Source organism: Emydura macquarii, unplaced genomic scaffold (assembly GCF_026122565.2).
Source record: "Emydura macquarii macquarii isolate MOO-44397 ecotype Brisbane River unplaced genomic scaffold, CSIRO-AGI_Emac_v2 contig_2365, whole genome shotgun sequence".
NCBI lineage: Eukaryota > Metazoa > Chordata > Testudines > Chelidae > Emydura > Emydura macquarii.
In genome coordinates this window covers 4,130,264-4,155,296 of record NW_027132502.1, presented here as the reverse complement: position 1 = coordinate 4,155,296, position 25,033 = coordinate 4,130,264, and the positions used below count along the sequence as shown (strand labels likewise).

The 25,033-nt window shown below is 65.0% G+C and overlaps 2 protein-coding genes across 2 annotated transcripts in view; one reads left to right on the top strand and one right to left on the bottom strand.

Moving 5' to 3' along the window:
- Nucleotides 1-640: 640 nt before the first annotated feature.
- On the bottom strand, nt 641-10,121 carry PRSS56 (serine protease 56). The gene is made up of 14 exons (XM_067561049.1): nt 10,031-10,121; nt 8,284-8,445; nt 7,546-7,746; nt 6,629-6,682; nt 5,651-5,837; nt 5,207-5,315; nt 4,851-5,010; nt 4,308-4,450; nt 3,668-3,827; nt 3,172-3,360; nt 2,681-2,842; nt 2,069-2,158; nt 1,392-1,498; nt 641-814 (listed from the first exon to the last, which is right to left on the bottom strand). Exons 1-14 carry the CDS (start codon nt 10,119-10,121, stop codon nt 641-643), a joined length of 1,989 nt encoding a protein of 662 aa, XP_067417150.1.
- Nucleotides 10,122-23,610: 13,489 nt separating this feature from the next.
- LOC137161656 (solute carrier family 12 member 9-like) overlaps nt 23,611-25,033 on the top strand; it is a 43,860-nt gene continuing 42,437 nt past the window's right edge. Inside the window, exon 1 of the mRNA XM_067561038.1 lies at nt 23,611-23,800. Within this exon, the coding sequence (XP_067417139.1) occupies nt 23,611-23,800 (190 nt within the window). The remainder of the gene's footprint in view (nt 23,801-25,033) is intronic.

Here is a 25,033-nt window from a genome sequence, read left to right as displayed (position 1 = left end):
CCAGCTGAGATGCCTGGGGCATAGAATCCCAGGGGGCTCCCCGGCAATAATGCCCAAGGGGATAAAACCCCGGGAGGGGGACTGGCCCCGGGCTGCGATGGCCGGGGGGGAGGGATATAAGCCTGGGGGGGCCCTGGCTGCGATGCCTGGGGGTGAAATCCCCCCCCCCCCCGTCCCATTTTGGTGCTTTTGTGGGTTTTTCTCTGACACTTTATTTACCATCAAACAGATTTTTAAAAAAATATATTTCAAAAATAACCCTTTCTTTGTACAAATAAATAGCTTGCGAGAGGCGCGCACCCACAGGGAGAAGCCGGGACACCCCGAAGGAGGCGGCTCCCTCTGGTGACTGGCCGGGAAAGGCGCCGCTGGGGCTGGCCCGGGGACCCAGGGTTACAGCCCTTCAGGACCCAGCTCTGCAGACAGGAGAGCCCGTTCCGGCTGCCCCCCCCCGGCTTGTGGTGAGGAGCTGGCTCGGGGGTCCTGGCCATCTCCATGGCAATGGGCCGTGCCCACGCCAGGTCCTGCTGGCCGCGCCGAGGGGCCCGGCTGGCTCTGGCGCTGCTCCGTCTCCAGGCGGGCGCTGAGCAGGCCTCACGGCTCGTTCCCCGGGAGCCGGCTGGGGGCAGCGGGGGCCGCGTTAGGTCTGCAAAGCCTCCAGCGCCAGGGCAATGAGGCTGGGCATGCTGCGGTACAGCGCGTCGCTCTCCAGCCCCACCAGGGCGGGGAAGGCCGTGGCTCTCCCTCCAACCGTGGCCCGGACCCGTGCCCTGTACAGCCCCTTGGCGTTCTTGGAGCCCGGGTCCACCAGGATCTGTGGGGAGGCGGGGGCGGCGTGATAGAGCGGGAGGGGACGCGGAGCCGCAGGGCCCTGAAAACGGTTCTGTCTGTGCCGCCCGGGTGGGGAGAGACCCATTGCTCAGGGTCCCCCTTTGTGGAGCCACGAGGGAGCCCCTGGGGGGGGGGGGGCAGCTGGGTTCAGTGGCTCCTCTGAGTGGGGGGGTAGGGGGGCGCTTGTTCCTCCCTGCTGGGGTCAATCTAGCCTGCCCTATGGGCTGGCAGCGGGATTTGAACCCAGGACGCGTGGAGATAAAAAGCTGGTGCTGTGGCTGGAGCTCAAGGGCTCCCCAGGAGCAGACTCTGTCTGTCACGTGGGCCAGCCACTACAGGGGGACAGATTCTCCCCACACAGCTGGGGGGTAGCCATGGGGGGGGGGGCAGAGGCCGACGGGGGTTACCAGCGTGGGGGTAGGGGGAACAGCGGCGGGGGGCAGGTCTCTCAGCAGCAGGAGCCAGGGCGCGGTGCTGGGGGCTGGCTCTGCACCCCACATGCACTGGCCCCAGGGTGGCCGGCCAGCTCCCTGCGTCCCCGTGGGGCGTGGCTCACTCACCTCCTGGAAAGTCATGGCCAGGTCCCCCTCCGGCACCTGCAGGACCCAGCGGTAGAGCTCCCGCACCGTGCGCACCTTCAGCGCCGCCTCCTGCAGCCCTGGGCAGCCTGCACCAAGAGCGGGGGGCGGGGGGGCAGTCAGGGACCCCGAAATCCTCCAGCCCCGCCCACTGGCTTTTCCCTGCTGCTTTTCGTCTCAAGGGGGCCGAAAGGGCTTGACACGTTCTACGGGCTGGGCAAGGAGCGCTGCAGCCACCTCTGGGGTGCAGGGTAGCTGCCGTCGAACGGCGCACAGTAACGCCATGGGGCTGTCGGGGATGCGGGGAGGGGAAGCGAAGCCCCTGTTGCCAGCCAAGAGGGCAGTGGGGTCCCCAGCGCTGGGAAGCAGGGCTGATGACCCCCTAACCTGGCACCGTCCTGACCCCTGAGGGGGAACGGGTAAGCTGCCCTGCCCCCCACCTGTGGGGTGGAGAGGGAAAGGCCTGCTGGGCTGGAGGGGGCACCTGGCACACTGAGCCCAGCTGGCAGAAGTTCCAGCTGGCTCTGCCCCGACGGGGCACGGCGGAGGCTGGGCACATCTCAGCTGCAGCGGGGGGTCCCAGTGCAGCCCTCCCCCCTTGGGCTGGGAGGTGGGAACCCGCGCCTTGTCCCATCCCGAGGGCCCCGGGGTGGGCATACCTCTGCGATCACCTGGTCCTTCACTGGCCAGGAGGGCTCCTCCCAGCTCGCGCCTCGCCCGCAGGGCCGGGTGTCTGGTAGCCGCGGATCCTGCCCCAGAGACAGAGAGAGGCTCCAACCAGCCTGTGGGGAGCGGGCAGGCTCCCCCAGACCCTGGCACCCGTATGCTGCCAGAGCACCGCTGGCAACACGCAGCACCGCTGCCGTGAGCTGGGTGGCACAGCTGGCACCGGCACGCCTGAGACTGCCAGAGGCCCAGCTGGACAGCCCAGGGCCGGGCCCTGTGGCGCAAGGCAGGGCAATGCCATGGCAGGCCCCACGGTGCCAACGCATCTGAGATCGAACCGGGCATGGCCATGCCCAGTGCAGCCCCCCTGGGGCGAGTGACTTGCTGGGGCGAGCATCCCAACGTCTGCCCCCAGCTTACTCCTCCCCTCCTGGGAGGAATGGGGGTCCAGGCAGGGGAGGTGGGGGTGGCAGTGGGAGGAATGCGTCCCTGCCTGGCCTGGGGAGGTAGTAGATCTGGGGGTCCTGGCGTGGCCCGAAGGGGAGAGGGGGATCCCTGGCGTGGCCCGGGCGGGGAAAGTGGCAGATCTGGGGGGATGAGGGTACCTGCCGTGGCCCGGCGCGCCCGGGCGGGGAAAAGGTTCCCGTAGAGCTGCTCCATGAAGCGGGGCAGGGTGTGGGTGAAGAAGGTGAAATCCAGCTGGTTTCGGAAGAACTCCTCGGCGCGGCGCAGGAAATCCAGCAGCGTCTGGGCGTAGGAGCGCAGCTCTGCGGGGAACGGGGCATTAAGGGGCCGTCCCCCGGCGTCCCTGGCGCCAGGGCCTGGAGGGCAGCTGGCACGGTCCTGACTCAGCAAAGCCTTTGTCCCCTGAGCTCAGTGGCCTGGCCCTGGGGTGCCCTGCGCCCTCCCTGTCCCGCTCAGCCCCTACAGTGTGTTGCCAGCTGCCCCGTTAGCTATAGGGGCTGGCCCCAGAGGACCAGGGCCACGGCTCACGCCAGGAGTTCAGTGTGTCCCTCAAGCCGTAGCTGGGGGTGCGGTGTCCCCCCACAACACGCAGACTCTGTGCCCTGGCAGTGCCCAGCCCTGCGCCACTCACCACATCTCCTCCTCTTCGTCCTGCAGGTCTCCTCGGCGACGCGGGCACAGGCGGGCTGCCCCAGGGGTGGGGCACACGAGCGGGCGTAGAAGGAGCAGAGGCGGGCGAGTGCCGCGCTCTGGCGCTCGCCGGGCAGCTGGGATGCGGCCAGCAGCTCGAAGCAGGTGGGCTCTCTGCTCTCGGGCAGTTCTGAAGAGGGCAAGGTGGTAGGGACAGAGAGAAAGGACCACAGCCCCGGCAGCCCCCCCTTCTTGCCCCCCATCCCTGGGGGAGCCCCGGGCACCGCCCCATCGCATCCTCCTGTCCTGCCTGCAGAGACTCAGTTCCCAGCCCTGGCGCTGCCCTCTGGGACCCTTCCCCCACGGCTGACATGATACCCTGCAGTGCCTGGTCCCAGCCAGCCAGTGCCCCTTGCCTGCCCGCCCCGCCACTCCCCCGCCCGTGGCCCTGCGGCTCAGGCTGCTCTGCCCTCCTCCGAGCCGCCCGCGGCACTCACTGTCCATCTGGCGGCGGATCCAGTCGGCGAGGGCTGTCACGCGGGTGTACACGCCCGGCTTGCCCTGCTCCCCACAGCCGTCTCCCCAGGACGTGATGCCGTACAGCACGGACTGCTGCGAGCCGGGCTCCCGGCATGTCAGGGGCCCGCCGGAATCTCCCTGGGGGAGACGCAGCCACAGGTTGGCATGCAGCGGGGGCGGACGGAGCAGGAACCAGCTCTGAGGTGTCCAGGGAGCATGAGGGATCGCCCCTCCACCCTGCCCCATCCTGCCATTGGCCCCTTTGGGTAGAGGGTAAACTGAGGCACGGTGATGGGCAGGCCCTGGCCAGCAGTAGGACCCAGGAGAAGCCGCCCCTTGGCCCAGGTGCAATCTGTGCCCAGCCTTCCGGGAGCCCCCCACTCTGCCCTGCCCTACCCAGGCAGCAGCCCCCCTCCCTCCATGCGTGGCTCTGCCACCAGCTCACACCCAGGAGGAGGATTCCTGCCTGGCCTGTGCCAGTGCCCTGCCCCACTCCTGGTTCTGCCCCTCAGTGGAGCCCAGCGGCACAGCTGGCCTCAGCAGTGGCTGCTCCATGCGTGGCCCAATGTGGGGGGGGCGCCCCCTTCACACCCCTGCCCCCCCCCCCCCAGCCGTTACCTGGCAGGAGTCGATGCCGCCGGCCAAGTAGCCGGCGCAGAACATGGCGCTGGTGAGCAGCTCCTTGCCCAGCGCGCTGCGGCAGGCGTCCTGGCTCAGCAGCGGCACCCGCGCCTCCATCACCACCGCGGCCGACGGCCCCTCTGCCAGGGCAAAGAGCGAGTCATGGGCAGGCTGCTGCCCCCCCCTCCCCAGGTAGCCTCCCTCCCCCTGTGGTGCCAGGACCCACTGCCTGGGCAGCAGGGAGCCATGCCCGGCTTGTCTGCAGTGCCAGGGCCATGCCCCGCTCTGGGTTGGGCTGCTGGGGCTCTGCTGGGAAGCGTGTGGGCAGTGCCTGGTGGCTGGCTTGGCTGAGATGCCAGATGCCCTGTCCCAGCACGGTGGAGAACCCAGCTGGCTGGGACCCCACTGGCCTGCAGAGGACGCTGCTCCGGCAGGGAAAGCACCTGGCCCAAGCCCCACGCCCCTGGGAGGGGGCCCACCAGAAGGGGGCGCAGGTGAGCGCTGGGCAGCACCGGCCCCAGTGCCGCCCCCCCCACCTACCTGGGTAGAGGGAGCCCCAGCCAGCGATGTAGCAGGGCGTCCCCGGGCCGGGCTCCTGGGGGCCGTCGGGCAGGCACACCGGGCTCAGCCACGCTGAGGGGGCCGCCGGGCGCGCCAGCTCCAGCAGCGCCACGTCGCTGTGGAAGGTCTTGGGGTTGAACTGCAGGGGGAGGAGCAGGGGGTCAGGCTGTGGGGAAGCGGGGGGCTGGGAGGAGTGAGGGGATGATCTGGGGCTGGGGATTGGGGGGCAGGGGGCAGTTGGGGTGCCAGGGGCAGAGGGTGGTCAGGGGGCATGCGGGGTGCCAGCGCCTGGGGCAGGCAGGTGGGGGGAAGGCCGAGGGGGCCCCCCCTCTTACCTTGGGGTGGGTGATGATGCGCTTGACGGGCAGCACCTGCTCGCCTTCGTCCCGCCTGGCGAGGTCATAGTCCCCCCCCACCACCGTCCAGGCCAGCTCGTTGCGGTTCCTGTGGGGGGGCAGAGCAGGGGTTGAGGGGGGCCCCCCAGGCAGAGCCAGGCCCCGCTCAGGGGGTCTGGTCCGGGCCCCTCGGGGTCCCCTGTCCTGGGGCTCAGCTGTCCTGCGCCAGGCACCTTCCCCGCTGCAGGGGGCAATAGGGGAACGTGGCCGGGAGGAGGCTGCCCCATTGCCTCTGGTAGCCGAACCGCCCGGGGCCAGGCCCTGTGGCTGGGGCAGCCCAGTCCTTCTCTGCGCTGGGCTGGCACCGGCCGGCTGCACCCCCCCGAGGTCCGCTGCCAGGTGCCCGTCACTGCCCGTGCCCCCGGGGGCTGGCCCCAGCCATACCCGGTGAAGCAGTGCGCAGCCGTGAGGACCCAGGCATCCCGCACCAGCGCCCCGCCACACATCAGCTCCCCGCCGAGCCGCACCGAGACCAGCCAAGGCCAGGCGCCCCGGGGGGCCACGCTGCCCCCCACGATCTTGCCCTGGGCTGCTGTGGCGTTGGGGGCCACCAGCCCCTGGCCACAGATCCCTGGGGAGGAAGAGAGAGGGAAGAGATCAGAGGAGGGGAGGGGGGAGACCGTCCCTCCCCCCAGCCCCCCAAGCTCAGTGCTACTCAACCCTGGGCTCCCCCACCCCAGCTCTGCCGAGGCCCCCCACTCCCCACCCGCAGCCCCCTGCTGTCTTTGTCCGGCGCGTTTCATGACACGAGGCTCCCATTCTGCCCCAATATCTGCAGAGGTCACCGAGCGCTCAGACTTGGGACAGGACCGAACCGGGGCTGGTGAGAGTCTGTTCCTTTAACGGGGCTCTGCAGGGGTGGGTCTAGCTCTGGCGGGGGGGCCAAGAGCGGGGAGGGGGGGCGGCCTGTCTTCATGGAGCTGTCACGCTTAATTGCAGTTAACAAGCTGCATGCACGTGTGTGCACGCCAGGGCTGCATGGCGTGTGTGCGCCGGCATGCCAGGGACCCGCTGTGCGCGTTTGGGCCGGGGACACGCACAGCCAGGCCCTGGGGCAGCCGCGGGAGCCCCCACAGCCCTGCCAGCTGCCCGCTGTGGCGCTGTGGTCCCATGCCAAACTTGGCGGGCTGGACGGAGGGTACGGGGAGCTACAAGCTCAGAAAGCGGGGCCCGGGCCGGGTGAACCCGACAGGGCAGATACCCCTGCCCCCGTGGGGTCTCTGCCCCATCACCATCTGTCGTCGAAGCTGGGGCACGTCCCTGCCTGGCAGCAGGGTGAGGCCCGGACCTTGCCCCCGTGCCCGCCCCACACCTGGGATGGGATGTGGCCCCAAAATCCCTCGAGCGGCTGCAAACTCTCACCTGGCGCCGGCTGGTCCGAGAGGCTGTTCAGATCACCCGTGTCGCTCTCCAGTCCTGCGGGGGGACAAGAGGGGTGGGCTGGGCTGCCTGGCACATGGGCCACCCGCTTGCAGGGGCCTCCTGGACCCTCCACCTCCTCCCCTGCTGGGCCCAGTCACGACCTCCCAGGCCCCGCGGGAATCAGCCTCCTGCCCAGGCCAGGGGGGTTCTCTGTCATTTGGTGTTTGTTATTGTAGGGTCTCCTGTGTGTTGGGGCTGTGCAGAGTGGTTTGTTTATTGTAGGGTCTCCCACGAGCGAAACCCAGCCACTCAGTGGCTCCCCAGTGACAGCCTGGGGCCTGGAGGCTCTCAGGCTCTTTCCCATCTGTGGGCAGGGGCAGGGCGAGGTTTGCCCTGGTGCCGTCCCTTGAGGAGAGGACGGGGGCTACAATGCAGAGCTTTGAGTGCTGGAGCCCAGCTCCAATTCTGAGCAGCAGAATGTGACCCGGGCCTGTTTCCCTGCACTCTGCCCTGCGACAGGCCCCGTGCGCCACAGGGCACTCACCCAGCGGGGTTTCCCCACTTGGCCGGGCTCCCTCTTTGTTATTGTAGGGTCTCTTTTGAGATCCCTCCATCAAACCGGCCCGAGCCGGCCCCAGCGGCGCCCCCTGCAGGCCTTGAGGACGCAGCTGAGCGGGTGGCAGCTGGCACAGCAGACCAGAAGCGGGGTGGGCGCCGAGTTGCATTCGGCACCAGCTCCTGGGGCTGGGTTGCTGTGGAGGGGCTGGGCTCAGCCCCGGGGGGTGACGCCCTCCAGCTCCTGCTCTGAGGGGCCCCGGGGGAGCTGGGCCTGGAGCCCCTTGGCCACAGACAAGGTGGGCACCAAATGAGGGACACGGCAGCCACCCCGCTTGGCCCTGGGCCGGGCTGGCACCTACTGCACTCCTGCAGGCGCAGCTGGCAGCGCCCGGCCATCAGGCGGATGCAGGCGTCGGGGCCCAGGTCGGCGTCACGGCACAGATGCTGGTAGGGGGCGCAGGCCTTGCTCAGTGCCCAGTTCCTGGCGGGCTGCTCCGGGGTGGCCTGTGCTTCCAGTACCGCCTTGCAGCTGGGCAGGGGAGCCGGAGGGACCTCCGGGGCTGGGGAGAAAGGAGCCCGGTGAGAGCGGAGCCCACTCCCTGCCCCCGGGCTGTGCAGTGGGCTGGACTGTCAGCCGGGGCCCCATGCCACCGGATCGCCCCTCACCCCCGCCCTCCAGTTCTTCCCCCGTCACGCAGGCTGAACACCCACTGCGTGGGCCTTTGTTTGTTATTGTAGGGTCTCTCAGGAGAGCTGGGTTGCGCACATGTGGGTTTGTTATTGTAGGGTCTCTCAGGAGAACTGGGTTGTAGGATTGTCTGTGGGGGATGGGGCTGCCCACCCAGCACAGGTTGGTCGTTCTAGCCCCCATGCTTGGTGTTAGCAAGAGAGCTGTGAGGCCGCCTGCGCGGCTTTGTTATTGTAGGGTCGCTCGCTGGAGTGCCTAGGATGCAGGCAACGGCAGGGCCACGGCTGCTCCAGCGAGTCACCCCGCTCTGCCCCGCCAATGATCTCCCTGCAGTGGGGCTGCTGCTGAGCAGGGGACAGGCCCCGGGGCTCGTGCTGCTGGTGTGTGTGGCCGGGCAGAGGGCACTCACGGACACACTCCCCGCTGCGGTTGCCGCAGTCCCTGAAGAGGCAGGGCGCACACTCCCCGCACTCCTGCACCAACCGCTCATGCTCAGCCAGCGCCCCCTCCAGGGCCACCAGGGCGCTCTTCAGGGCAGCCTCCAGGACCAGCGTCCCCCGACTGGACAGCACTGCAGAGAGAAGAGCCCCGTTATCCCCAGCCCGCAGCCCCGGCGGTCAGCCCCCTGGCCTGGACAGGGGTGCCAAGCCCCCTTTGCCTTCCCTTGGGGCTGCTCTAATTTACGCTGCACCTTAACCACGCCCCCTCCCTGCCCCTGACCACGCCCCTCCACGCAGGGGGATCCCAGGGGAGTTCCACCCTCTTCTCTCCATTGGGCCTCTGGGTGATTGTGACTCAGGCGCAGTGAGTGCAGGGCACAGACCTGGGAGGCAGGGCCAGGCCCTGGCAGCCGGGGAGATCAGGGGCTGGGCTGGGCATCTCCTGAGCACATGGGCTTTTTGGCTTCCCGGCTGGGAGCCCATCCGATGCCTGGCGGTGGGAGGGTCCACGGGTGATGGAAGCCCCCCCACCAGCGCAGCATCACACCGGGAGGAAGCTGGCACACACAGGACCCAGGTGAGTAGGTAGCCCAGCTGGGAATTGGATCCTGGAGTCCCGGCTCCCCTGTGTGCATGGCTTTCACGCCAGCTGCTTCCAGGCCCCTAGAGGCTGAGTGGGGCGTGCGAGGCTCTGGGAGCAGGGGGGGGCCGGGCCTGGGGCCGGGCGCAGAGACGCCAATGAAGCCCATCCGGGCAGCCCTCCAAACGACGTGGGTATGTGCCGTGCAGGAGCCAGGCTCCCTGCCCTTTCGGCTGGGGTCGGATGCGTGGTTGCACTGGAGAGGGGGTGTTTGCGTGGGGGTTGCACTGGGGGAGGAGGTGTTCACGGGGGCTGGGGGGGATTGCATGCATGTGTTTGCGTCTGTGAGATCCAGCTGCCCGTCACGGTCATGCTCCGGTTCCCAGGAGCTACTTCAGGGCACGGTCCGGGGGCCAGGGTCCAAAGGGCCAGTCCAAGGCTCACCGTGAGGGGGAGCGAGCGGGGCTCAGCCCTTCCCTGCGCCTGAGAATTCACCCCCCTCTCCCGGGCGGGGCGGGGCAGGCGCATGCGGCACCCGCGCCCGGTACAGGGTTTTGCTGAGGGGCAGGGAGGAGTCCACCCGGGACCTGGCGTTTCAATTAACCCGCAAAAGCCAACAGGTGCATGCAGGGTGGGGGGACGCCCCTGCGCACTCATCTCCCCCCACGGCCCCTCCTCTCCCTGCAGAGCCCCCCACGGGCCTGAGCAGCTGCCGCAGAACAGCCTGGGGTGGGCATGGTGAAACCCACCAGGACGGGAGCCCCGAGCCCTTACAATGAACCACGCAGCCCTGGGGATTCCCGGGGGGGCTGCCCTATCACACCCATGGGGAAGCTGTTGCACAGAGGGCGAAGGGATTTGCCTACAGTCCCAGGTGAGTAGGAGGCAAAGCTGGGGATAGGTAGGACCCAGGAGTCCTGGCTTTAACCACTAGACCTTGCTCCCTCCCGAAGCCAGGAATGGGACCCAGGAGTCCTGGCTCCCAGCCCTCCCACCCCGCACCGCTTGGCAGTTGCACCAATCCTGTAAGCAAAGCCCCCGGGCAGCAGATGAGCCCCTTGCCTGGAGCCCGGTTGCCCGGTGGGGCTCTGCCTGGGCAGCAGAGGAACTGGTGACCCGCTGGGACAGGCACTGACCTTGCAGGACGCTGGCTGGCATCTGGTGCAGCTCCTTGCCCAGGGGGGCTCCAGCCGTCAGCTGGAGGAGGCAGACCAGCGGCAGCAGCATGGCGTGGCAGGGGGGAAGCCGGGCTAGTTCCCGGCCAGCTCGTCCCCTCCGCCTGCCTGGCTGCTGTGCTGGGAGCCCGGCCGGTGCAGGGGTTCCCCCCTCGCGCCTCTTGTCTCAGGCACTGTCTACTCCGGAGATGACAGGGGAACAATGAGCCCCGGGGCGAATGGCGTTGTATATATACAGTGCCCCAGGGGGGCCGGGGCCGCGCGTTCCCATGCCGGGGACACACAAACAGCTGAATTCATTAACGCAGCGCCTGGCGGTGGTGCCAGGGCCCCGCCGTGGGGAAGGGCCGGGAAAGGGGGAGCGAAGGTGCCGGGAAACGGGGGGCGGGTGGAGAGCGGATCCGGTGGGAATTCATTAGGGTAGTGAGTTCGCCAGGCCCTGGCTGGCTGGCTTGGGAGCAAGGGCCTGGCTACAGCCTTCCCCGCTCTGAATGGGTTCATTGTTCCCGGCCCCCGAGCGGGCGGCCCCATCAAAGCGTCCCCCTAATGATCACAGGCGACCCGCCTGGCTTGATCATTTTCACGCTTTGAGCCTCGCCAAGCCGCTGTTGTCAGTTCACATCACCGCGGCCCCGGCACGGACCTGGGGCCCGGGCCCCCGAACGGCCCGGCCGTTGGCGTCGGGGCTGGGGGGCTCGGGCTGAGAACGGCTGCGTCAGCAAATCCTGAGAAGGCCCCGGGGCCGCTGTGCCCACCTGCTCGCCCAAAATGATTGAGAACGCAAGGCTGCACCGTGCCCACGGCACCCGCGCCGTCCCGTGATCCGCCGGGGATGGCAGGGCCTGGTGCTTGGGAGGGGGAGGGGGGTAACCCCTGGGGGTGCAGGGGCCGTGCTGTCTTTCGGGTGGGGCTGTGCAGGAGCCAAGCGGAGGCCAGTGAGGACAGTGGAGGTTCCCACTTGCTCCGTGGGCTTTGAGTCGGGCTGCGTTGTGCAAGGCGCTGCAGAGACACACACCCCACTCCAGCCTGAGGAGCCCTGAAACCCCAAGCAGACCGAGGTGGCGTTCTATGTGGGGAGCAGACAGGTGGGGGGCGTTGGAAAGCGGGGTGCCCCCCGCCTGTCTGCAATTCCTGACCTAGCAGCGCCTTGCACAACGGGGCCTGACTGGAAACCGAGTGGGCCCCCTGCCGGCCCTTCCAATTCTCCCCACACCTCACTGGCCCCACCCCCCCACCCTGCCCTTGTGCCCCCTTCAGACCCCCCCCCCACCCTCTGCATCTGCCTTGTCCGCCCATGGAGCCGGAGGAGGGCTCTGTGTATCTAGAGCACATAAGGAGGTGGGGGCCCACACTGGGAGACCGGGTCCAGGTCTGGTCGCCCCATCCCAACGAGGATGTAGTGGGACTGGAAAAGGTTCAGAGAAGGGCAACAGAGATGACCAAGCGCATGGAACGGCCCCCGCCCGAGGAGAGACTAAAGCAATTCAGGCTGTTCATCTTAGGAAAGAGAGGACCGAGGGGGGATATGGCAGAGGTCTATGAAACCGTGACTGGGGTGGAGCAAATGACTAGGGACATATTCTTTACCCCTTCACATGGCGTCACCCAATGCCATGAATAGGCAGCAGCTTGAATGCAAACAAGAGGAGCTAGTTTTTCACATAACGCACAATTAACCTGTGGAACTCCATGCCAGGGGATGTTGTGAAAGCCAAAAGTATAACGGGGTTCAGAAAAAACCTGGAGAAGTTCCTGGCGAACAGGTCCAGCAACGGCCAAAATGGTCAGGGACACAACCCCGTACTCGGGATGACCCTAAACCTCTAACTGCCAGAAGCCAGGGGTGGATTTGCCCTGTTCTGTACACTCCCCCTGCTGCTCTGGTACAGGCTGCTGTCAGAGACAGGATACTGGACCAGATGGGCTCTGGTCCGACCCAGGAGGGCAGCTCTTAGGTTCTGATGACACCTCTGTATATAGGAAGGGCCTGGCATCCTGGAATCACAGCACAGGTGTGCAGGGACGGCCATCCTCAGGAGTCAGGCGCGAGGTGCTGGGAGCTAGGGGCTGCCGAGAGAACCCAGCCCAGCTCAGCAGTGACTGGGAGCGAGACCAGGAGGTGTCTGCAGCAGAGCCGGTGCCGGTGCTCGCTCTCTGCCCTGCTGCAGCGCCCCAGGGCGGAGAGGCTGTCAGCAGTGGGGTGTTATGAACCGGGACATTTGGGGGCCAATGCCGGGAAGTGCAGGAACCAGCGGCCTAGCTGGGGGCCATGGAGAGCAGAGGAAGCTCGGACAGCTCCGTGCGCCCTGAGGCCAGCCGCTTGGCATCACGGACCCTCCACGCGCTGAGAGCAGCATTGTAGGGGGCTCAGAACTCAGCCTGGCGAGTCTCAGGACACAGGGACCTGAGCAGATCCCTTCGGGCTGGGACTAGACAGGGGCTTCCTGGGGCAGGGGGGTTCTGCCCGTCCAAGCCCCAGAACCTAGGCTTAGACAACCCAGACAATGGGGCTCCCGGGTGATTCCGGGCCAGATCCATCCCCATCAGGGAGTAATGGGGCCCCCTGCCCTGGGGACGATCCCCAGCCAGGCCATTGATGTGTAGTGCTGCCTCCGAGCCTGCTCCCTCTGGGCTGCTAAGACCCCAGCCCTGCCCGGCTCCCTGCCTACCCCTCCGCCTGCCCGCGGGCGCTCATCACAGGTCTCTCCCCAGGGCCGCAGCCTGGCCCTGCCCTGCTCCCTGGCCGATCCCGGCTCCGGCTCCTTGTGGCTTTGGTCACCAGGCTACGTGTGCCAGGCGCGCCCCCCCTTGCTCCCTCGTTCCACGCTCGTCTCAGCCGGGCGCCCCACACCGCTGGGCTTTGCTGGCAGGACGATGGGAACTAAGGAGCAACGTGGGGCCCCAGCCGGCCCTGGGCCGTTCACCCAACCGCTGTGCCCCAGCCTGGCGTCCGAACCCAGGCTGTCCCTAACCCCGCGCCTCCCCCAGGCACCGTTAACCCCCGTTCTGCTGCCTGCACCGCCCCGCTGGCTGCAGGTCCCAGCACAGCCTGGCATCCTCGTCTGCGCGTGCGTGTGTGTGTGTGTCCCTGCTCCCCAGCTGTGTGTGGGCTGGGGGGTGCATTGCCCGGCTCTGTCCGGACTGGGGCAGGGGGCCTTTTGGGGCAGGAGGGACATTGGAGTGTGGGCCGTTGCCCGGCTCTGCGGGGCCGTGGGCCTGCAGCAGCTGGTTTTTGTCCGGCTCTGCACACAAGCCGGCTGATGATGACATCGTGTTGCATGGGCCTTAATTGTCCTACAATGTGTCCCTGATAATAGCCGCTTCTCTGGCGGATCAAAGCGCTGTAATTGCCGCGGGTGAGCAAGCCGGGGCTGCTGGCACTGGGACAGGGGCAAAGGGAAGGATGAAAGGCCCCGAACAACTGATGCTGCTTCTGCATGTTCCAACCTCGGCCCCTCCCCGCTTCTGGCTGCTGGCCAGGGTGGGGGGCACGTAGACCCCTGCAGGGTGGAGGGAGGGGGATTTCAGCCGCCCCCTTTGCAGGCTCCGAGGGCCTGGGGAAGGTGCCCAGAATGCAGTCAGTTGCTCTCAGCTTATGTCAGCGGTGCTGTGTCTGTGTCTCTCAACCTGGCTCTGTGTCCCCCCATGAGACCCCTGGGATCTGGGGCGGAGGAATTGCCAGATCGGGTGGGAACAGGGGCCAGCCCGGTGTCCTGTCTCCAATGGCAGCCAGCACCGGTCACTGCAGAGGAAGGGGAAGGGATTGTATAACAGAGGTTTCTCGGGTGCCCCTCTCCCTAACCCATGTTTGATCCCTGGGGTGGGGCTAGCATCCCCTAGACATTCTGACCCTCTCCAGTGGGTCATTGTCATCTACCAAGTCCTTGGCCTCACTGATACCTTGTGGCGGTGAGTTCCACGGGTTAAACTACCAGTGGTGTTGACAATGCAGCCAGCTACCAACCTGCCCTGGCCTGCAGCCCGTGGCTCTCCTGACCCAAGGCGAATGGGAGACACCGGCCCCGTGACATGATGATCAAATAAGGGTGAGCGTAGCCCTGGGCGTCCCCCTCTTGCTCCTTGGGGCTAAGGGTAAAGGCTGCCCTGGGGATGGAGCACAGCCGCCGAGGGCAGAATGCGGCTGGGCTGGGGTGGAGCACGCTGCCGGCTCCTCGCCGACAGTAACAAGCCACCAGCTGGGACTGACCCCACGCTGCCTCGGCTGGTGCTGCTCCGCGGGTCTCGATGCGGATCCTGCTGGCTGCGTCTGCATCGCCCTGGATGCCATGTGCCCCCCAGCCGAGGGCTGACCAGCCTGGGGGCTCAGCGGTGGCCCCTCAGGGGAGGATAGTGGCAAGCGGGTTGGGCACCGTGTGGGGGAAGCGTGGCCTGCCTCTTTCTTGGGCAGAGCAGCACAGCTGGTGCCGTGTTCTCCCTGGGCCGCAGCCCGGGCTGTGCCCCCCACACGTCCTCCCGTGGCCTCCCACGGCCGCTCGCTGACGTGCCGGCCCCACCCATTCATTAAGCTAATTGGCGAGGCTCTCGGCGCAGCTGTGTCGGTGAGATCAGGCCGGCTGCGTGGCTCCCAGCCCTCCTGGCCCACCGGCTGGGGCCCTGCACTCCCTCGGCTGGGACAGGGGCCCCCGGGCACGGCTTGGGGGGCGGGGAAGGTGGGGCACTGCCAGGCCACCAGCTGCATGCAGCACCATGTCGTCATGGCCCAGCAGATGGCCGGGGAGGCCTGGGAACCCACCGCAGGGAGAGGGAGCGGCGTGGAGCCTCCCCGCTGGGCACGGCCCCGCGTCCACACACGCCCCACAGCAGCCGGGCCCCAGGCGAGAGGACGCTGCTGCCACCTGCAGGCCGATGGCTCGGCCCAGCCGCCCCCTTCGCTCCGTGCTGCTCGGCCGGCTGCCCATGCCACAGCTGAGTGCCAGCCTGGGCAGGGAAAGGCAGCGTGGGGCGGCCCCCAGTCCAGCTCAGCGTGGCCCCTCTGGCCCAGCCCAAGGAAAAGCCCCCCCCACGACGGTCCCAGCTCCAGTACCCGCTGGAGAGCAAGTGTGAACTACTGGGGAGTGTTGCAGGGTCCCCGTGTGCTGAGCCCAGAGCTGGGGGGCTGCGGGAGAGGACAGAGGGGCACCGGCAGAGCAGGGTGTGGGGCGCCCGGGGCTGGAGGAACTGAGGGATTGCCCCCGAAGGCTTCAGCATCTAGGGCAGGGGCCCTCGAGCTTCCTAAGGGTGGGGCCCAGCCGAATGCAAAGGGAGCCTGCGGGACGCTGCCCTGCTGGCCCCTCCAGCCATCGCTCACCTGGGAGCAGGGCAGGAGCTGGTGTGTGGAGCTGAGCCGCAAGGGGTCCCTGGGGGGGAGGCGCGAGGACACCTGGCCTAGGGACTTGTGGGCCGGGAATGCCCAAGTTCTAGTCTCGCCTCGGCCACTGACTCCCTGGGTGACTGTGGGATTTCACTGGGCCGCTCTGTGCCTCAGTTTCCCCATCTGGCCCTCTCCCACCCAGACGGGGGGGGGGGGCATGGGAGGCGGGTCAGTGCTTGTGCCATGCACTGGCCACGTGCTGCGGGTTATTTGCCCTGCCGGATCCCCGGCCGGCACGCATCGGGGTAGCTGTGCTGATCTGGCCCCGTCTCGCTGCCCCTCCCGCCGGGAGCACCCTCGCCGTGCCAGGACGGTACTTGGGGCTTGGTTCCCCACAGCCCAGCCCTTTGCCTCCACCTTCATCCCGGGGCAAATGAGATCACCTGCTCCTAAGTCAGGGGCCCCACGGAGCGCAGGGTCCAGGCCGGGGAGAACTGGGGGACTTTATTCTTGGGAGGGAATGTCTGAGCGCTAGAGGACAAGGCAGAGTCCAAGCCAGCAGAGGCAGGGGGGTGGGGTGAGGGGCCAGGGAGAAGGGGCCCGCTAATTCACAGCCGCCGATTGCTGCTGTCCTCTCTTGTCTTGCTTTATGAAGTTGCTGCAGATGCAGGGCTCCAGCCGGGAAATGCTGGCGTTGGCAGAGAGGTAATTACTCCAATGCAAAGTCCAGGCAGCTGGCGTGATGGGCAGGTGGCTGCGTCGGGGCCTGGGGAGCCGGAGGCGTTTTTAATACACTTGTGGCTGCGGTGCTCGGTGGCCACCCCGCTCTGTGCGCCGGGCTGCGGCCGCGTTCCGCCCCAGAGGTGGCTGCATTTCTTCGCCTGGGGCTCAAGTCACACATCGCTGGTGTCCACTGAGGAGCCAAGAGGCCTCTCGCTGGGAACAGGGAAGCTGATGGAGGGGCCGGGGCTTGCTGATTGGAGACCCCACTCCTGCCCAGCTGTGCCAACCCTGGCGACACCTGCTCCAGCCCAGAGAAGTGACCCGCCCAGCCCGGAGAGCTTTGCCTTTTCCCCCTGCTCGCACACCCATTTCCCCCTGGTGTGACATGCAGACAGCATCCTCCGATCTGGCCCAGGAGCCTCAGCCTGCCCGGGGCAAGACTCCCCAGCACTCCGGATGCCTGGATCCCTTTCTCGGCCTTGCCCGTTCCTGACCCACTGGCAGGTTGTTCAGTGCCGCCTCTCTCCTCCCTCCCCCAGGGAGGTTTCTGATCACTCCAGGGAGTTTCTGTTTCGTGCTGACTTGTATCCTGGATCCGGTGCCAGCTGCGTCCCCGTCTGTCCTCTGCTTGGATGCAGGGTTACTCCCAGTGTGAGTTGGGGCTGCATTGCCACTTCTAGTTCCTGGCCCCGATGGGCCTGAGCTTTGCACGTCCCCCTGCAGCAAGGAGGGTGCTGGCATGGCGCTGGCGCGGCCATCTCTAGCGGGCGGAGTTGCTGGTGCTCTGCCCTGCCCCTGGGCCCACGGGTGACTGTGTGTGATGATGACATGCTCCTGGTGCCCTCCTTCCAGATCCGCCTCGGGGCTGGGAGAAAGCCACACCTCTGCAGGCTGAGAGGGAGCAGCTGGAAAAACAGGGTTGCCTTGGCAGGGCTGAGGGCCAGGCCCAGCACCTGACCCTGTCCTCCTCCCGATGAGCCAGGATGGAACCCCGGGGCAAATCCTGCTCCTGCACAAGTTGCTGGGACGTTGCGTTGTCATGGCACGGTTGGTGACAACTCCGCCTACTTGGCAGCGAATAGCGGCAGCAGCAAGGATAGAACTCAGACCCGGCCCCCAACACCAGGCCCTGCCTCTTGAGCTAAAGGAGACTCTCCCATCCCTCCCAACAGTACAGGGCTTATGACACAGCCCGGCGGCTCGGTTTCTATAAGGTAAGGGGTAGCAGAGTGTGACACCAGCCTAGCTGTCTGACTGGGCTGAACAGTGTCTAAAAGGAGGGGGCTTGAGAACATGACTGAGGGTCTGAGGCGGCAGGGAGGGCAGGAGGAGAAAATACGGGCTGTCCAGGGAAAGCCCTGCACCGAGGTGGACAGGAGCATAGCACAGCCTCTCTCCCGGGACCCCATTGTGGGAGTCATTCGTAGAGAGTCCCAGAGGGTGGCGTCCTGCCCCATGTGAGGGTTATGAAGCCTGTGCGTGCCTCAGTTTACCCTATATGTGTGCCTCAGTTTCTCCTATATGCTGCATTGTTCTCTGGAGAGCAGGGCTGCTTGCTCTCTGCAGAGGCTCGGAGACTGAGGGGTGAATGGCTCCTGGCTGCCTGGGGTTTGGGCCCCATATCAGTGGAGCATCTGAGGAGACAATGGTAAATCCAACCACTGGGACTTTGATACCTAGCGACCAACGGCCATGGTCGGCCCTGCTCGGCAGGAAGCCCAGCCGTGTGTGCTCGGCTGGAGAACAGTGGCCTGGGGGGTGAGGTGGGAGCTGGGTGGGCTGCAGGAAGCAGTCGGGGACGCAGAGAGGTCAGCGGGACAGGGTTGGGGGCTCTGGGCTGCCCCGGATGGCCCAGGCCTTCTCTCTGGGCTAACCAAGGACTGCCTGTGCTGTGTCCAGTCGACTAATAAGCCCGTCTGGGAACCGGCACTGGCTGAGCGCCCGCAGGGGCTGGCGGAGGGGTGCGTTGCCCCCTGAGATTGAACCGGTCTCCCTGCAGGGTCTGTGGCAGTGGGACTCGCTGAGCGGAGCTCCCAGTGGGAAGCAGGGGGGCTGCAGGCCCAGAGGTCCAGCCTGAGGAGGTGGCGAGGCCGCAGGGCTCACCCTGGAGGGGGATGAATCCCTGGGGGCCTCCCAGAGTCTGTTCCAGAGCTGGGGCCATGGCACCGATCCTGTGGGTCCATGCCAGGGGGTGGCAGTGGTGGGATGCTGAACGCACAAGAAGTATTTTGCAGGAAGTGACTTACAGCAGTACAACAAGGGCCGTCAAAGGAGACAGCAAGAAAATGGCATCGAGCCATCTCCCTAAGAAGGACATCGCAACAAACTGGAGGATTGGGCCAAAAGAAATCTAATGAGGTTCAACAAGGACAAGTGCAGAGTCCTCCACTTAGGAAGGAAGAATCCCATGCACAGCTATAGACTGGGGACCGACGAGCTGGGCAGCAGCTCTGCAGAAAAGGACCTGGGGGTAACGGTGGATAAAAAGCTGGATATGAGTCAGCAGTGTGCCCTGGTTGTCAAGAAGGCTAATGGCATATTGGGCTGCATTAGGAGGGGCATTGCCAGCAGGTCACGGAAAGTGATTATTCCCCTCTATTCGGCATTGGTGAGGCCGCATTTAGAATATTGTGTCCAGTTTTGGGCCCCCCACTACAAAAAAGATGTGGACAATTTGGAGAGAGTGCAGCGGAGGGCAACCAAAATGATTAGGGGGCTGGAGCACAGGACTTATGAGGAGAGGCTGAGGGAACTGGGCTTGTTTAGTCTGCAAAAGAGAAGAGTGAGGGGGATTTGATAGCGGCTTTTAACTACCTGAAAGGGGGTTCCAGGGAGGATGGGGCTAGGCTGTTCTCGGTGGTGGCAGATGACAGAACAAGGAGCAACGGTCTCAAGTTGCAGGGCGGGAGGTCTAGGTTGGACATTAGGAAAAAGTTTTTTACTAGGAGGGTGGTGAAGCATTGGAATGGGTTACCTAGGGAGGTGGTGGAATCTCCATCCTTAGAGGTTTTTAAGCTGAGGCTTGACAAAGCCCTGGTTGGGATGATATAGCTGAGGTTAGTCCTGCTTTGAGCAGGGGGTTGGACTAGATGACCTCCTGAGGTCCCTTCCAACTCTAATATTCTATGATTCTATGATTCTAACCCTGCAGCCCCAGGGGGAGAGGGCTAAATGCTGCGAAGCTCAGCACGATTGCACAGCTGGAGAAGGCTGATGGGTGCAAGAAGCAGGTACCATCCAGACCCGAGCAGGGTTCCAGGAGGGTCCGAAAGTGACCTAGGCAGCAGAGGCAGCAGCAGAGCATCCTCAGGACCCGGTTCCCCATCCAGCAGGGGGCCTGCACCCATCAGATCGGAGGCGGGGGGTGTTGGAGCTGAGAGCTGAGAGCAGCGGAGGCTAGCAGGCGGTGAGAGAAGTGAGCCTGGAGAAGCGGCACAAGCGTGAACTGGAGGTGGAGAAGCGGAGGGGCAAGAGGACCCAGGGAGCGGTGGGGAAAGAGCCTGAGATGCCAGTTCCGCAGAGACCCTAGATACCAAATTGTCACCCCAGTTTAAGGTGGGGGAGATAGATGCTCCCCTCACTGCCTTCGGAAAGGCTTGTGGTCTGAACCAGGTTGACCCTGCAGCCCAGCTCCGCTGTCTGACCCCCCTAGTCGGTCCCAAAGCCAGAGAGGCGGGCGGCCAGATGGACAAAGTCAATACCGAGGACTAGGAACAGCTCAAGAAGGCTCCACTGTGTAAGTCTGAGCTGAGGCTTATAGGAAAAGGTTTCGGGGTGTGCAAAAGACCCAGACTGGGACCCACGTGGAAGCCAGCACCTGCTGGGAGAAGTTCTCCGCAGGAGTTACAGTGCTGGGGGATTTGTGTGACCTGGTTGGGTTGGAACAACTCTGTGAGATGTGTCCCCACCAAGTTAACATGTGGCTAGTGGCCAGGGCTCTGCGCTGTGCGGGCCGGCTGGCAGAGGAGTTTGTGGGCAATAGGTCTGGTGAAAAGTGACCCCAAGGGAACTGGCCTACGCGTGGGGCCTGGGAAAGGGAGCCATTGGAGGCACCCAGATGTGGGGCACAGGTGAACCCAAAGTGGGGGGAGCGGCCCATGTGGGCACCCCTACCCCAGGGGACCTCACAGACCTGAGCTGGAATATCTGCAGGAAACCAGGGCCTGAGCGGGTGAAATAAGGGCTGCTCGAGACAGAGGAGCGAGCTTAGCCTCCGTCCAGCTCAGGCCCGGAGGAATGCAGTGACACGGCCAGGCCCTCGCGGCAGGGGCGACAGACGGGCTCCCGCTCCAGGCACCAGCGCACCTGTCCCGTTGGACTCTCCTGGGCTGAGACTCACTCCACCCCGTGGTCAGCAAGGAGACATTCAGGGGGTGGAGAGATTCCGGGACAGAGAGAAGCCTGGTCAAAGCGCCTGTGATACGACTTGGGTGGGCGGCCCAAATGTCCAGCCGTGCGCCCTGCCTACGGCCCAGGTCCCTGGGCAGATACAGGAAGGATGGGGGTGGCTGGAATTTGGGGCTCTCCAGCATATCGGCTTTGACGTCCTTCTGGAGAATTACTGTGTTGCTCCAAGAGGCAGATCAGTCCCTCTTTCTGTACCAGCAGGCTCAGGCTGATGAAATGCCAGTGGCTCACCTGGCAAAGAAAGGAGGGTTTCCCCGGCTTGCCAACACCAGGAAAAGGCTGCTACGCTCAACCAGGCACCAGCCTGGCTCTGTGCGGAGCAGAGGAATGAGCCCCACCCATCTCCCGTGACAGTGACTCACACTGGCTTGGGTGGGGCCGCGTAACTTCCCAGAAGCCTGGTGCTGTGACCCAGGGAGCTGGGTCCCGGCCTGCCCTCACTGGGAGACAGAGGCAGAGCTGAGCCCAGCCCTGTGGTGGATGAGACCCCAGCTGAGTGTGGGGAGACCCAGGCAGGGCAGGACGACGGCTCAACGGGGCTGCTCTCTCCAGGGGGAACAGACGCCCCAGGGAAGGGAGAAGCAGCCAGGCGGCTGTTGCTGGTAACAGAGAGGCCTGGTCAGCAGGTGGGCACAGCCCTTAACCAAGAGAAGCTGAAGCACAGCCCACGAGAGGGGACCCAAGAGAGGACTCTGCCCTGGGGCTGGCACACAACTCGGGGGGGACTGCCAAGCCGTGGGTGCACGCTGCACGCCCGCCTCGCTGCTCCAGCACACCAGCGCCCCAGAGATATGGCTGGGTTAAATGCTAAGGGATCACGTCTTACTCCAGCCTAGGGGTCAGGAGATCCCGGGCAGCAGCCAGGACAGGTGATCTGTGGAGGCAGGCGGGGTCTCTGCCCGCCTCACTCCCTGGCAGACGAGGGAGTGGCAGGACCCATCCCGGTTTCAAACCCAAAGGTTGCGGAGTAGCAAAAAGGCATGAGGGCGAAACTCCTCACGGCCCCTGCTGGTGCGAGCCATCCCCAGGAGCCGTGCAAACACATCAGACGTAGGCGCCTTGTTCTATTGTGTAAGTGAAAGAGAAGCAGAGAGAGATTTTTCCTTCAGGGTTATGGTAATGGTACAGTGCTGGTTAGTGGGGCATAAGTGGACTCCATCTTGTTAGTTTCTTGAAGTAAGTTTATTTCCTGACACTTGTTCTATTGAACCTAAAAATACCTGGATTAATTGTGTGTGTGTGTGTGTGTGTGAGAGAGAGAGAGAGAGAGAGAGAGAGAATGAGTGAGGAATGTATGTGCAGGGCATAAAAAGACACCAACCTAAACTGCTCTGACAACAGAAAGGGGATAGAGACACCAACTGCCCCATCCTAACCCTGAAGGCCGAAGAATACCTATCAACGACTCTACAGTGCAAATAAACGACCCCAAAGTACAGAAGGATCCACCCTGGGAACAAACAAAGCACAGAAATAAGAGACCAGTCCTGCTTGCAATTAGCTGGTGATTAACAAGCACACTGACCCTGGAGGCAGCATGACACAGCCAGGCCATAGACTGACATGAGAGGCAGCAAGTATCAAAGACGGGGTAAAAACATGGAACTTTTGGGTCTCGTTCTGCAATTGTCATCTGGAGCATGGGATTCATGCGACCGACAGGGGCCCGGCTCCCTCCTCATGCCCAGTCTAGCTGGCCACTAGGCTGGTTCGAGCAACGCCTGAAAGGACTGGTCATTATATCACACCAGCCTGCAGAACTTCCTGGGTGTGAATGTGTGTGTGACTGCTTTTTGATATTCTGACATGTACAATAAACGCAGATATTCTGCCTTGTCCCCGCAGGTAAGATCCTGCTCGTCTGTTCTTTTACAAGTGTAACACTGGTGCCATTTAATGGACCCGGCCTTGGGGGGGGGGACGTGAAACTGCTCCGAAGTGTGTGTTGGAAGCCCTGTGTTTGATTGATTAGCAGCTCTGCTGGAGGAATCCTGGAACTGCCCGGTAGGACAGTGACCAAGAGGGTGGGGCAGGTGCTGAGGCATCTGTAGTAATGTTTGTGGGACCAACGTCCGCACGCAGGTCACCGGTTAAAGGGATCCTGCTCAGTTCGGTCTCGAAGGGGGAAGAGATGTGACAAAGTGAGAATTTCTGTAATTTATTTTTTGAAACCTATGTGTGCCTCAGTTTCCCTTATATCCTGCATTGTTACCTAATGGGGGGAAAGGGCTGTTTGCTCTCTGCAGAGGCTCAGAGACTGAGGGGTGAATGGCTCCTGGCTGTCTGGACCTTAGGTCCCATATCAATGGAGCATCTGAGAAGACAATGGTAAATCCAATCACTGGGACTTTGATACCTAGCGAGCAATGGCTGTGAATGGCCCCCGCTGGACAGGAAGCCCAGCCGTGTGTGCCCAGCTGGAGAATGGTGGCCTGGGGGGCGAGGTGGAAGCTGGGTGGGCTGCGGGAAGCAGTTGGGGGCACAGAGAGGGCAGCGGGACAGGGCTGGAGCTCTGGGTGGGCTGCGGGTCCCTGACAGAGGCTCTGCTGGCTAGACGTGGGGGGAGGCAGGGGGCTATAGGTGCATGAGGGTGGGGGGGCCCAGGGATGTAGAGGGACATAATGGGAGTGCAGCAGTGTATGGAGACGGATGGGGTGCAGGGCAGTGTGGGGGTGAGTGACATGCGGGTGGGGGGCTCTGGAGCTGGGGAGGAGGGGTGGGAGAGCTGTGTAAGGGGGTACAGGGCTGGGATGGGTACGTGTGGGGGGCAGGGCTGTATGGGCTAGGTAGGGGTGCAGGGCTTGGGGGGAAGTTGCCCAGAGTCCAGGGGTGCTGGGGCCGACAGCGGACCCAGAGCTGGCCGGGGGCGCAGGGGATGGGGGCGGAGCTACGGGACAGGGGGTGGGGCTGAGGGGGCGGAGCTGCCGGGCGTGGGGCGGGGGCGGTGGAGGCGGGGGCGGGGCCGAGGGCGTGGCTTCCGGCGGGTGGTTGAGATGGGGGCGTGGCTTCCTGGATGGGGGCGTGGCGGGGGCGGGGGCGTGGCCGCCGGCCGGCCGGGCTCGGCTGTTGGTTCGCTGGGCTCGGGCCGGGTGGCGGCGCCATGGCGGGCTCGGAGCGGAGCCCCCTGCTCACCTACCGCCTGTGCAGCAGCGTCTCGGTGGAGGAGCGCGGGCCGGGGGGCGGCCGGGGCCCGGCGCCGGGCTCGGGCTCCCGCAAGCTGGCCACCTTCCTGGGCGTGGTGGTGCCCACCCTGCTCTCCATGTTCAGCGTGGTGCTCTTCCTGCGCCTCGGTGAGTCGGGCCCGCCCCCGCCGCGAACCCCTCCAGTGACCCCCCAACCCCTCCAGTGACCCCCCAACCCTGGCTCCCAGCCCTAACTCCTAGTGACCCCCAACCCTAGCCTCCCAGTGACCTCACAGTCCTGGCCCCCCAACCCCAGCGACCCCCCCCCAGTCCTGGCTCCTAGTGACCCCCAGCCCTGACCCCCAACCCCAGCCCAGGCCTCCAGCCCTAGCTCCTAGTGACCCCCCCAACCCTGCCCCCCAACCCTAGCCTCCCAGTGACCTCCCAGCCCTGGCCCCCAACCCCAGTGACCCCCCCCAACTCCAGTCCTGGCTCCTAGTGACCCCCCAGCCCTGCCCCCCAACCCCTCCAATGACCCCAACCCTCCCACCCCTCCTCCCAGTAACCCCCTCAACCCTGCCCCCACAACCCCAGCATCCCATTGATCCCCCAACCCTGCCCTCCAGTCCCTCCAGTGACCCCCCAACCCCAGCCTCCCAGTGACCCCCCCAACCTGCCCTCCAACCCTGACCATCCACTGACCCCCCCAGCCCTCCCCTCCAACCCCAGCCCTGACCCCCAGGCACCCCCTAACCCTGCCCTCCAACCCCAGCCTCCCAATGACCCCCCACCACCAGACTCCCCCTAGCTTGGCTCTTCATAGCCCCCTGCAGTCCCCCCAGTAACTAGCTCCCCCAACTTGGTACCAAACCTCTCACAGTGCCCCTATCCTCCCAGTTCCCTTTTTACCCTGGGACCTAACTTCCCTCCATGCTCTGCACTGCGGTGGGCCGGCCTGGGGTCTTATGGGGATTACTGGGCATGGGGGTGCCAGCCCTGGCGTTCCAGTGGCCTCTCAGGAACCACCTCCCCTGCCTGTGGCTGCCCCGTGACAGGGAAAGCAAAAGATCCTGCCTTGACCCCAGCCCTGGTCAGACTGAGGTGCCTTTTCCCAGGGTTCGGGGAGAGTTTTACTTTCGGAATTATCGGCCCCTGGGAAAATAAAGCCCAGACCCCAGAGACGGTGATAGTGCAAGTTCCCCTGCGCTGCCTGGCTCTGCTGAGTTCCCTGGCCCCATCTCGAAGGGCGGCGTGTCTAGATGCAGGACTCTTGCTGGAGGAAAGCCGCTGGTATAACTTAGTGTTAATGAAAAGTGTCTGAGCTGTGCAAAGGCTGAGAGTTGCTTTCACCTGTTGGAGACAGACTGAAATTCTCCCCCCAAGCCGGTGGCTGTGGGAGTC